General features: G+C 39.5%; 1 protein-coding gene across 1 annotated transcript in view; it reads right to left on the bottom strand.

Annotated features, from left to right (window-relative positions):
- cyth3b (cytohesin 3b) overlaps window positions 1–13,356 on the bottom strand; it is a 37,651-nt gene extending 24,295 nt beyond the window's left edge. The window contains exon 1 of the mRNA XM_058412791.1: window positions 12,987–13,356. Within this exon, the coding sequence (XP_058268774.1) occupies window positions 12,987–13,005 (19 nt within the window). The 5' untranslated portion in view covers window positions 13,006–13,356. The remainder of the gene's footprint in view (window positions 1–12,986) is intronic.
- Window positions 13,357–13,447: the final 91 nt, after the last annotated feature.

The following is a 13,447-nucleotide window of genomic DNA, read 5'->3' as shown; positions in this document are numbered from 1 at the left end:
CCCATTTAATGTCTGCGCACAATTTAGAAAAAAAATCTTACAAACAAAAGCTTCCTCTTTGTATCCCAGGAAAAAAACACACATACAAACCAGCTGTGCACTGGTTCATTTACAAATCCCACAGATCGACGTCATTTTGGGAACAGTGCTTACTTGTATTTCTTTATTTATTACCTGACAGAGATTGCATTGCATTTCTCCTATTTATATACCCTTCATTAATTTCCTGCTTCAATGCTAATGTTGTATCTAGCCCTTCATGCCACATGTTCTCCTCTACATGTTCAGATGCTTCCCAAAATTACACCTCAGGGCCATTTAAATCCAATCACGCCAGCTGAATCATAACACATTCTCTCAAACGCCTTCACATCAGGACAAACAAACAGATCACCATCTTGCTAAGGGAACAGCTCCGTGCGACTGGAAACTCTGAAACGATTATTAACCAGACAGAACATTTCTCCATAAAGTTTCCGCCAACGTCTGGATCTAATTGAAGAGCTAAAGCATGCTGGATCTCTGGAAGCCTTGGGCTCTGCTATTACCAGCTCTTCTTACAAGCAGCTTTCCAATGAACTGCTTTACCCGATGACTCGTGCTTGCAGGGGGTCACGTGTGCTTTAGCGAAGATGTCCTGTCTCTGATCTCTGAGCATCTCACTGTCCCTCAGATGACTCACTCAGGAAATGAGTTTAGTGTCTGATTCCAGCCGACTGATAGAGGCCAACAAGCCTGTTTATATTGGCTCTGGCTCTCCAGACGCCACATCTGTAAACGAACAACGAGAGACGGGGGATGGTCTCTTCCAAGTCCACACTTTTTGTAGATGTGAGAGGGAGACAGCTTTGTTATGACTGAAATATGGTCATAATGGCTCTTATTGGTTTTGAAAGAAGATTTCTTTTATTAATGGCCTCATGTCTGCCACACATAATATCCTTGAATTTTCACACTTGGACCAAATACTTAAGTCCACACCCAGGACAGATTCTGGGCTTGTATGGGGGAGAGGCTCATAATCACACAGAAAAAATCCTTCTGAACTTTAGATCAGTTGCACAATTCTGTACATCACATCTGTGCACAAAGGTTTGCAAAATGGCAGGCACTTGGCTCATCCGATTTCCTGACATATCGCTGTAATCATGAAAAACAGCACTTTTTGTATGCACGACAGGTCATACTGCAAAGAAGCAACCAGTCCTTCAAATCTTTCTGAATTCCAAAAATTTCAGAATTTCAGCCATGCAGTCTGGTACGAAACATGCCTTTTTTGCTTTCACCGCGCTTCCACCTCAAAGGTGAGCTAATTACAGTGCTCCGGTCCTAAGAAAATCAGGTTTAATATATCAATAATCATAGCCTTTCCCAGCATCCGGAAAGTAAAACGTGACAAGATGAACAACTGCACATGCTGCGCCGACTACGAATAGCTTCCACATCTAATGTGCACCACTAAAGCAAACCCAGGCCACCGTTTTCAAACCGGCCAGAGATTGGTTTTCTGGACTATTCTGAAGCTTGAAAACAGTATTCACATTTCACCAATCATGTTAAAGTGTGAAATTACTCGAAGTGGTTTTCATTCTAAGCTGCAAAGCAGTCATTGCTATTACAAATCCAGCTTGAACCTTTGAAGCAAACACATCAGTGTTTTTCGAATATTGCTTCCCAGGTCAGTCTTAATTACTATTGCAATATATCACACCTGGAACTTCTGGGAACATTCGTGTTCACCTCAATACCAGGAAGAAGTGACACATTTTTCCCCTGGGAAACACTAAAAGTAATTGTGTCAGGACTTATCCTCCAACATAGGTTGAGTGAGGGTTTTTTCCGACTTCACTCCAATGCTTCTACTAATTTGACTAACATAATATGGATTATGTTAAGAAATATCTCTACTGCAGCTGAGAACTTGTATGTTGGATAGCTTTACAGCTGTGTTGGATAGCTTTACAGTCGACTGCAGTTTAAATGAAAATTTCTTTCTCATACATAGCTGAAATATGTTAGGACTACATAAAACCAGCTGAGAAATACAGAGTTTCTGATTGCAAGCTGCAATGGTTTCTATCTCTGATATTCAGGATAGAACAGCTGTGTGATATGAAAGATGCAGGACAGTATAATGCAGTAATGCTGGATTAGGAAGCGGAGTCACATTCATTTTACAACCAACTTAACCAATCCAGGTCAGAAAGAGCTTAATAATCATAATATAGTTAATTTAGATCCTCTTGTTCATTGCCAATAATTTTGGAACCACACTGACAAATACAGCACATATTAGTTGCTGTAGTTTTATAGCTGCATAGTTTTTTATTAAAAAAAACACACACACAGTGCCTCCAGATGTTTAAGTTTTACTTTATGAGGTAAAAACCATTCATTCTTGATTTTCGATCCGGAAAAGTGTCAAGGAAGCATTTTATTTTAATTGACACCATTCAGAATTGCTCAGAAAAACAGAGCAGCTGTGATACACCCAAATGGACATGTGACGTGATGCAACGTGACATACATGAAGACTGCCGTTAAAACTGTGTACAAACCTCCTGCTAGGCCTGCTGGGAAACGCCATGACCCACATACTGCCTTCAAACCGTATCAGTTTTATGAAATCACTCTCAGTGACAGTGGTGCGCAATACTGATGTCAGGGGATTTCTCTCCTGACTTATCTGTAGATATTTGCTGGTTGGTCGTCTTGGCAACAGATCACATACCAGGTATAATAACAGAGTAACATATTTTTGAGTTGGGGGAAACCTGCGAATGTAAAGAAGAAGCTAGCTGGCATTAAGTACGGAATTAAGTACACAAGTGGAAAGGGAAGATCGATGTCTTCAAGATCAGTGAAGCATGGAAAAATCAATCCAGTGAAATTTTCAATATATGGGAGATTCAGTGACTTCAGATGGAGTGATTCAGGGACTTCTTCATTTAATCCATTCCGGGAGAAGGATTCCAAACGGGTAGTAATCCTAAACTCTCTTATGCCACACACACACACACACAGTGCAATTAAACATCCTCTCAGGAAGAGCATCACATATACACAGCTGGGCTGAGGTCTCCATCCCTAACCTATTCCTACATACAACATGACTGTTATATCAGGTCAAACTGTAACTGTAACACACATACACACACACAGTGCACATACATACACATCTGGCTGCTCATACAGCCAAATAGGGAGTGTACACTCGAGTCGGAAACAGATGCATGCTTCTAGAACTGCAGAATCACTCACACAGGTAAACGTTTACAAGTGCAACACAACATGCATGTGTCTGTGTGACTTTGCTTATCATTGAAAGAATCTTGACTGATGATGTGTTATGAAGGTGCATTATATACAGTAAGTCCATGTGAAAGAAAAAAAAAAGCAGCTGGCATTTCTAATAGCAAATGTACACATTTGAAGGACTCGGTTTAGTTGCCAGGCAATGATTATAGTTAATGAACAGTCTAATTTGTTATGATATGACTATGTAATAGCGTCTATAGACCTTTATAGAACTTTAACATTAAAACCACTCAACAGTGATGATAAGAATATTATGTTTTTACACTGGCATCTATCAAGGGGTGGGATATACTAGACAGCAAATAAGCAGTTAGTTCCTGAAGTGTGTGTTGGAAGAAGGAAAAATGGGCAAGTGTAAGGATCTGAGTGACTTTGACCAGAGCCAAATTGTGATGACTAGACGACTGGGTCAGAGCATCTCCAAAACAGCAGGTGTAGTGGGGTGTTACCAGTATGCAGAGGTTAGTACCTACTCAAAGTGGTCCAAGGAAGGACAACCGGTGAACTGGTGCCAGGGTCATGAGCACCCAAGATCCCACAGAAGAGTTACTGTAGCACAAACTGTTTATGGTTGTGAGAGAAAGGTGTCAGAACACACAGTGCATCACAACATCTTGGTGCTAGATACCACAGCACACCTTCAAAGGATTCAAAGGAAAGCTGTGTTTGCTACACAAGGAGCACTTACACAATATTCGGCAGGTGGTTTTAATGTTATGGCTCATTCAAGTCATTTAAAAGATCTTATGGTTATGTTTGGCTTATGTTGAGTAACAGAACAAAAAATGCGTTCATGAACAGATCCACACTCTATGATATGCTCTATGGGTAGGAAGGATTGCATTATCCTATTCCCTGTCAACCAGAGCGACACAAGTCTATCATGGCTGTTTTTTGAGCTCATGCGTATGGAACACTGTAGATAACACTTTCCTCTGAGTGTGTTACGCTGCCCTGTGAAGTTGCATGAGCAGCAGTCTGAAAAGATGCAGTTGGCTGGCTTCAAATGTCTCAGAGGAAGCGTGTGTTAGTCTTCACTCACCCTGGCTGGTAGCTGCAGTGTGTGATAGGTGAAAAAGAAAAGAATTAGCAAGTGGGTGGGAGTTGGCAATGACTAAAATATTTTCCAGGATCAGTCCTGCATCTTAGTTATTGTCTGTGTTTAAACATGTTCTTCCTGTGCCCACTTGTGTTTTCCTTGTTGGATGGCTTTTCTTAAAGGAAAGATGGTAGGCTAGTTCTCTAAATTGTCACTAGGTGTGACATAGTGTGTGTGTATTGCTTTGCATTTGATTCCTTTCCCTTTGGGTCCAGTGCTTTGTGATAAGGATTGAAAAAAATTTTTTTTAAAAGATAAGGCAGTGGACTCTGAAGAGAAGCTCCATTTTTTAATTCTGTGCAAGCAATAAGACATTTTTTCTAGAGTTCAGCCTTAATGTGTTTAATATGGAAATCTTATGGTCATGTGATAGCATAGCTTCTCTATACTGTGTAACAGTTTCTAATGGTTTTGCCTTTTCCCAGTCCTCATCCAAAAAAACATAATCATTATCTTACAAGTGTGTTATAACAGGAAAGACACTGAAGTGTGCAACACAGGGCGTACCCCGGGAACTGACTGAGCACAATGCTGTAACCAACTACAAAATGTTCAATCACGCACCTGACAACTTCCACATCATCCTGAGGATCACTGTGAAGTAAATGATTAAGAGCGGATTAAATCTCTTTAACTCTTTTTACCAGAGGCCAGAAATGGAAGGGAATTTGGATTCCAGTTCAGCATTGAATGTCCCACTCCACATTGGTCCAGAATTTCTGTTTTTACCTAGCCTACTAGGGGCTATATTTTCATAGAAAAGCTCCACAAAACAAAAAGGGTTCATTTTTTTCAGACCAATTCTCGAAGTAAATAGTCATAACAAACTTATTTCTGCTCTCTAAGCATTTAAAATTTTAAGCTGTTATTTTAACCACAATAATTCAGTGTAACGTTACCCCAACACAGGTAAAAACGTCTCACACTGAAAGCCAGACTTGAGACGATAAAATTATTTATTTGTTTAATCTTACTGAAAATGTCTAATAAGTCGATTTCTAGAATGCTAGTGTAGTGCTAAGAAAAGGTTAACTCACAGGTTAAATCTAAATATGTGAAGATTTGGAGCATTTTGAAAAGGGTCCAGATCTGCAAATATTCCTTAAGCCTATTTAGCAGCCATATTAAGGTTGTTTTTAGATAAACAAGGAACACAAACACACACACATATGAATTCTTATTATTATAAGTTTAGACATTAAGGTGCTAAAAACCCGTACGTCTGTAAGAGTCAGACTGAATGTAAGAAGAGGGTTTATGAGTGCACCATAAAATAAATCAGGCTTCTTTGATGCGGATTAGTTAAGGGGAACCCAGCGTATCAAACAGACTTCCTCACCACACGATGTGAGACTTTCTCATGTGGCACGGTTATTGCAGCCACTTCTCCACTAATGAAGACTGACAGGATAAAACTGCGGTTGTGTAACACAGTAAAAAAATATCTTATTGCATTGCAGGTATTTTCAGGGTGCATGAGGCATACAGATAACGATTAGACTTGAATGGAGACTAGGTAATAAAAATAATAACAGGAATTTGAAGGGGTATGGAAATAACTATAAAACTGAGAAAAATACAGCATGATGTTAGATTTAAATACTTCAGACTAGCCAAACTTATGATAGAACAACACACAACCATTAGAGCCAGAAACTCTTTAAGATAAAGGCTTCTTGGCAAAACATGACACAAGACATTGGAGTGATGGTCTAGCTAAAGATGTCCATTACTGTACAGTATCTACCATCCCTTCGAAGAACCCTATGCATAAGAGCGAACAGCAGGCAACACAATGTACACAGGAATACACCTTTTTCCTGTATCTTCAACACACTAAGCATTGTGTTATGTAATTGTCCAGGTCCTGAATCTCCCCACCTACACCAGCCTACTCTTTCCTCTTTCAGGAAAGCCACTTCAGAAAGAAAAATCTTCCAGCTCCAGGGATGAAAATATTGCAAACACAGAGAACAAGGGAGAAAGTTTCTGGAATTTCTTTTTTTTTTTCCACTAGATTTTATTCCCCTGCACAGCTTAGCACTCCCCAGACTGGCGTATAGCATGACTTCCTTTTGCGTGGGCCTGATGAATAGCCTTCAGCCTGCCTCGCGCCTTCTTAAATTCCCCCAATACTGACGCATTGTTTGCCTAAACGTGTTTCCAATTTAGTCGTTCTCAGGCTTTTAACCCTGAATTGCACGCTAGCATCCAGCATTTCTTTCTCGACAGTCTGTGAACAGAGGTGCCTCTGTGAAGAAGACGCTTTAAAAGGCAAAATTTATGGAGCAAGTATGTCTTCTGTGTTTTTAGCTTAACAGTGTCTAAATTAAATGTTTCAGAGTTGCAGTGATACACAAGAGGCCATTTATGAAGACAAGCAGACTCAACAATAACCTGTTTTTGTTTTTTTTTTAAATCAGCAGCACAAAGCAAAATCTCTGTGCTTAATGTTGTGCTCTACAAATATTGCCCTCCTATATTTTGTTAGCACAATTGGACAATGCTTGCAGACAGTCAGCTTACTGCATACTCACTGAAATACTACTGCAGTTAAGGTAATCACCCTGAAAACAAATATTCCAGGGCTCAGAGTTGGGCAACAGAAAAGCGTTTGCTCTATAGTCTGGAGATCCTGAGTACTGATGGCTGAGTGCAAGAGAGCAAGAAATCTATGATCTCGGTGAGGAAAAGGGAGGCTTACTCTCTCTCTCCTCTATCAATCAGTGAGACACTAGTCAAGCATGGCTGTCTGTGAGCAAATGCACGTGGAAGTGTGCAGTTGGAGAGTTTGAAATGATGCAGTTAGCTGGTTTTACATGCCTCAGAGGAAGCATGTGATAGTCGGATATGGGGAGAGATGCCTGATGGGTGGGATCTGGCAACTAATGAAGGGATTAAAATAATTGGGGAATATATATACATAAATACACACAACAGACAATTTATAGATTCCATTCAGCCTACAGTGCATGTATGTAGACTGGGGGAGGAAACCAGAGTACCCAGAGGAAACCCCTGAGGCACGTGGAAAACAAGCAAACTCCACACACACATACACACACACACAGGGCAGAGGTGGAAAGGGGGAGGAAATTTGATACAAAAGAGGTGGAAATGTGAGACAAATGTCCTAACCATTAAGCAACTGTGCCCAATGGCCCTCAAAGTTGTGTCAGGTTAATTCTGACCAGATAATGAGAGTCCACCAATTCCACCTTAAAATTCAACAATTTCGTCTTAGGTGTAACTGATCAAACACATACCTGGTCTTAAGTGTATTATTTTAACAATCTCAGAATAAAAGCTTGATTTGCAGCCAGATAAATAATCAAAGTCAGTGTTAATATCATTAATATAGCAAGTAGGACTACAGTAAGTACAGAACTGCGAGGAATAACAATAAAAACAGCAAATAACCCTGTACTGAATCACATTTATAATCAGAGACATGAGGGTTTTTTTTAATCAGATTTCTAGTCCTTTATTTTTGCATTAAAAAGGAACTGTGATGCACTGACCTAAATGTTAAGTCAAATGGGTTATTCAGAAAGATCACTTCACCTATTTTGAGGTTATTAATTCAGATCAGAACTAAACAAGCCGAATGTGACTTTTTGGAAATCTGATTTTTAGACTGGGGCGGCACGGTGGCTGGGTCCTGGGTTCGAACAGGCCAGGGCCTTTCTGTGTGGAGTTTGCATGTTCTCCCTGTGCTTGCATGGGTTTACTCCGGGTACTCCGGTTTCCTCCCATAGTCCAAAAAAAAACATGTACATTAGGTTGATTGGTAATTCTAAATTGCCCATAGGAGTGAGTGTGTGTGGTTGTCTGTCTATATGTGGCCCTCTGATGGACTGGCGACCTGTCTAGGGTGTACCCCTCCCTTTCACCCAATGTGTGCTGGGATAGGCTCCAGCAGATCCCCGTGACCCTAATTAGGAATAAAGCGGGTATAGACAATGAATGGATTTTTAGACTTGAAAAGAGAAAAAAGTTAGAAATAAGTTTCTTGTCAGCATTTTTCTGTGAAATATTGCTTTGTTTATTTGTTCAGAACAAAATCTTGGCTCACCCACACCACATACGCACACACGCTATATATATATATATATATATATATATATATATAAATTAAATTTGACCTCAGTTACATCTGACAACCTCAGTTAATCTAATCTAAAATGAACATGAATATAAGACTAGGCTCTTGCTGGCAAGATTGGAAAGGGTTCAGTTTTCCACCTGATTATGCTCTTTATAAAAACTCTTTTTATTTTAAGTCTTTTATTCGCAGTAGCTTTAGACAAAAACACTGAAAACTTTTTTTCCACTCTTCGTTTTGGATGGCTCTTTTCTCAGATCTGGATAAATGCTATCATACAGTAAATTCTGGTTCACTAATTTGATGGGATGTGATGTGTTCCATGAGTGCTGATATTTAGTATAACAGCACTGGGACTCTGAAACTGTCACTACACTTACTACAGGCTGTGGGTCAGTCTGTGTGCTGTATGGCAACATGCATCATTCTATCCAGCAGTAGGACTTATTTTTGTTGACAGACCAATATTAACCATGATACTTGGCCATAGTGTGTCTGAAATGTTAGTTAGTCCATATTTTAAATCTTGTTAGTAGACCTGTTGTGTAAAAAGCAATTTATACAGCAGTTAGATCTGGTGCACTAATTTGATTGGTTGAGCAGAGGTCCAAGAATGCTTATATTTATATCTGCACTGGGACAATTCACTGTGTCCTAGTCCGTGTTCACACTATAAAAATTCCACTTCCTAGTCCAAAACAGTTAGTACAGTTGTATTAACAACATCATCAGCAGACAAAGCAAACAATACTTTTTCCGCAAAAGAAATATAAATTCTTCAGCTCATGAAAGCTTAGCAGATGAAGACGAGAAAGAAAAATTGGGCCAGTTTTACCAGAAGCACTTTAAACAAGAATGTACCTATGAATGCGAGCTAATTAGTTGAAGTGCTTTAAAGAAAGCGTGGCTTCTTCAGGATCTATTTCCGCTAGTGGAGCAAAAATAAACAGATAATTTGGCTGCATGTCACTCACTTTATATTAATCTCTTGTTTAAAGACCTGCTATATAAATGCAAAATCTCACTTGTTATACTGAATATCAGCCTGCTGTGATGTGGATGTAGGTGATCACAGCCATGCTGATATTCAGTATAAGTGGCCTTGCTCATGCTTACATCACACTCACAAACATCCTGTTGTACTGAATATCAGCATCAGTATCAGAATATCATCAATGCTGATATTTGCTACAGCAGCACTCTTGCTTAATTATCACACCTGTATAAAATACATATTTCTATACAGGAGATTTGTATACAGGTATACTGAGATTGTGTGTACAAAAATGGCATGTATATAAGTGACTAGTGGAGAGGAGCTTGCATCCACACAGATGAAACTGATTCAATATTTGCTTTCAAGTCACGGACAGTTTTAAGAATCGGGCACAGATTTGTTCATACGTACCAATAGATAGTGACAAGCAAGTGGTTTAAGTGTATGAGTCCTTGAAGGAGAAGGCAAAAGTAATTAACTCAGCAATGCACCGTTACAAAATAAGAGCACAGACAAGCAGCAAATGAATCCCAGTAAAAGGACAAACTGACACTCGCACCCCTGAGAGTGATGGAATGACTATTTGTATGCTTTTATGCTTCAAGAAAGCACTTTTGGTACTTTCTGCCCTGCGTGAAGTCATAGACCACAGTCACGTTTTTCCCCTGGATGTCCACCAACAAGTTTTTACATTAACCCTAGCGGTTTGCAATCATCCAAACAAGGGGAGTACCACAGGAACTTGCCCGAGGTTAACCGAACACAAGTTACCTCAGCCGTATTGCAAATGCATCATCATAACTCTGATAAACAATGATACTCAGCAGATAAATTCTAGCTGGTTCGTAGTTCCACACACAAAATGACCACCATCTGTAGAACCAAATGGATCTAAAGAACTCAAAAATATCAGAGAGGTGTGATATCTTTTTAATCTGACAAAGTGAGCCGGTATACAGTAGACAGACTCCCACAGAGGGTGACAACACTGATTAGTGTTTCGCAGCAGGGGAGCGTCTCTTTCTACACTGGGGGTCTAATCCAGTCTGCCTGCAATATCAGACCTAGACAGCTAGCATTATACACACTGGCCTCCCGCACTGTCTCAATAACCCAGGGTCATGCTAGTCTAAGGGGAAAGCCTAGAACTTTAGATGAACCCTGGTCAATGATATCGGGTGATCTGACACACATGTGCTCAAGTCCAGGGGCTGCACAATTATAGATCTAATAAATGATCCAAATGTTCAAATAGTTTTTAGTAACAGGCGAACTGTAAATTTGTTACAACTGGACTAAACAACTTTCTCTGAATATTCAGTCAGGTTCGACCACATGACCATATACATGTAGGCACTTTAAACAGAACAGCTACTACATGCTACAATGAGACTACTGTGCTTACTAGACTAGAACAAAAATACACAAACTTGTCCAGACAGCATGTCTGGGACCAAGAGGCTCTGCACTACACTCCATACAAGACATACGAATTAGTGACGAGTGGCTCAATAATGAAATATCAATGAAATATCAATCCTGGTATAAAAATAATTAAAATATAATTGTGTGATTTTTACAGAATATTGGACAGAATGTAAAAAATAAAGTGATGTAATATAGATATTCTGCATAAGAACTACTGCGCCCTTCTCTATCTACACACACACACACAAACTCTCACACATGCATGCGCTCAGAGATAAACAGGAACATGTACTGTAATTTGTATAGCTCTTTTCTGTAATTAAACAATACCCAAAGCCAAACTTGACAGTCTCTGTTTACTTATGTCAAGATACATTCACTGGCTAGTTTATTAGGATCACCTGGACACCTGTTCATTCATGCAGTTATCCAACCAGCCAATCACATGGCAGCAGCACAAAATCATACAGATACAGGTCAAGAGCTTCAGTTAATTTTCACACCAAACATCAGAATGAAAAAAATGTGTGATTGCTGTGACTTTAACCATGTCATGGTTGCTGGTTTGAGTATTTTAGAAATTGCTGATCTCCTGAGATTTTCACACAGAACAATTTAGGCAGAGTAGTGAGGAAAAACAAAAGAAAAACATCCAGTAGGCTGTAGCTCTGTGGGTGGAAATTCCTTGTTGATGACAGAGGTCAAAGAACAATGAGCAGACTAGGTTGAGCTGACAGGAAGTCTACAATAACTCAAATAATCACTCTATACTTTGACGGTGAGCAGAAAAGCATCTCAGAACATATAACATGCCAAACCATGAAGGGCATATGCTACAACAGCATTAGGCCACATCATTCTCCACTCCTGACAGCCAAAAACAGGAGACCTAGGCTACAGAACCACCCAAACATTACAACTGAAGACACAAGGTGATATTTGCCCGATCTTCAACTGTCTATTTCTATTGTGTTTATGTGTGCAGGTCTTCCTAATAAAGTGGATAAATCCTATCTTGCTATTCATTTTTGCCAGTTTTCAGTAATAATATAGCGTACTACTCTGTATGACTTGGTGAAAATCTCTAGACACTTTTCATTTCTATATGGTTTCAAGCCAAGGGGCAATTACAAAACAATCCTTTTTGCAGTTTGATCATTTATTTTCATAGCCTACATTAGCATGAGCACTTCAAAAACAATATCATTTCCATGCATAATGCAAAATACATCAAAGCTGTGTATAATAATAGGCTTATTATTGTACTGTTGGCATTTTCTAATGAAATCTGAACCATTTATGCATGAACTTGTGTAAAATGACTTTGTGGGGGGAAAAATAGTCATATTTGAATAAATTATAGAAATAGAAATGCAGAAAAGTAAGAGAAAAGTTTGACACAATGATAAAGGAAGTGCTATTTCTGGTCAGTGTGGGTTAATTAGCTGTTTCACAATTAAATGTAGTTCATGACCTTCACCTGTACTAATGTCTTAAAAACAAATAATCCAGCTTTTATTTTCGAGGTGTTTGGTTTCTTCCTCTTGAAAACTCCTTAAAGGATTTATGTTGAACCATACAACAATTGTTTTCCCGTTCTTCCACCAAACCTAAAACATAACAACCGAGAAAATCATATATTTAGATAAGGGTGTATACCAATAATGCCAGTGAAGTCAATCCTATCATCACCAGATGTGGATCAGAAGATTAAAATAGGGATTAGTTTCACAGTGCAGGTTTGACCATTTTATCCAAATGTCCATCAGGTCAGCTTTCCATCCGTGTGATGTACGAGCATCAAAACTTACTAACATATTACTAATATCCTTCAGCGTTACCTGGCCTTCAGAAAGCATTGCATGTGGAGCTGCAGAACCACAATGCAGAAGGATTCAGAACCATTTATTACACTGTAATAAACACGTTCCATCCTCATCAAATCTAACAGCTCATAGGTTATTGATCATGATTAATATATATATGTGCAATCAGACGACGAGCAGGGGAAAAAAATGCAAATCAGAGAAGAGTCGTACCTTGATTATCATCATCCATGCTTGCTGCTAAATGAGACGGTGAGATACCAAAAAACGGATAAATAAAACGCTCCGAGCCTGATGGCTGTTGCAGTGTCGCTTTTTACGTTGAAGGCTGCATTTACAGGCGGCTCGCATCACCCGCACACACACACAGACACACACACACACACACACACACGTCCTGTCTTTGACCAAAAAATAGTGTTCACTGTCTTCACGAGACAGTTTTATCTGTCACGATGTGAAAAACAGATGAAAAACCTCTTCCTCCGCTGATGTTGGTTAAATCATTCGGCGAAGTGATGCGACCTCTCTCCATCCAGCCCACCAGCACCGACTCTAACATCTGGTTTACACGGCTTCCCTGAAAGCGCTTATTTCGCACCGGTTTTAAGGCAGACCCCGCCTCCTGAGCTACGATTTGCTTTGGTGGTTCATACTCAGGATCAGTCCGGCGA

The sequence above is a fragment of the Hemibagrus wyckioides genome, linkage group LG02 (genome assembly GCF_019097595.1).
Source record: "Hemibagrus wyckioides isolate EC202008001 linkage group LG02, SWU_Hwy_1.0, whole genome shotgun sequence".
Classification (NCBI taxonomy): Eukaryota; Metazoa; Chordata; class Actinopteri; order Siluriformes; family Bagridae; genus Hemibagrus; species Hemibagrus wyckioides.
This window is presented reverse-complemented; position numbering and strand designations above follow the sequence as displayed.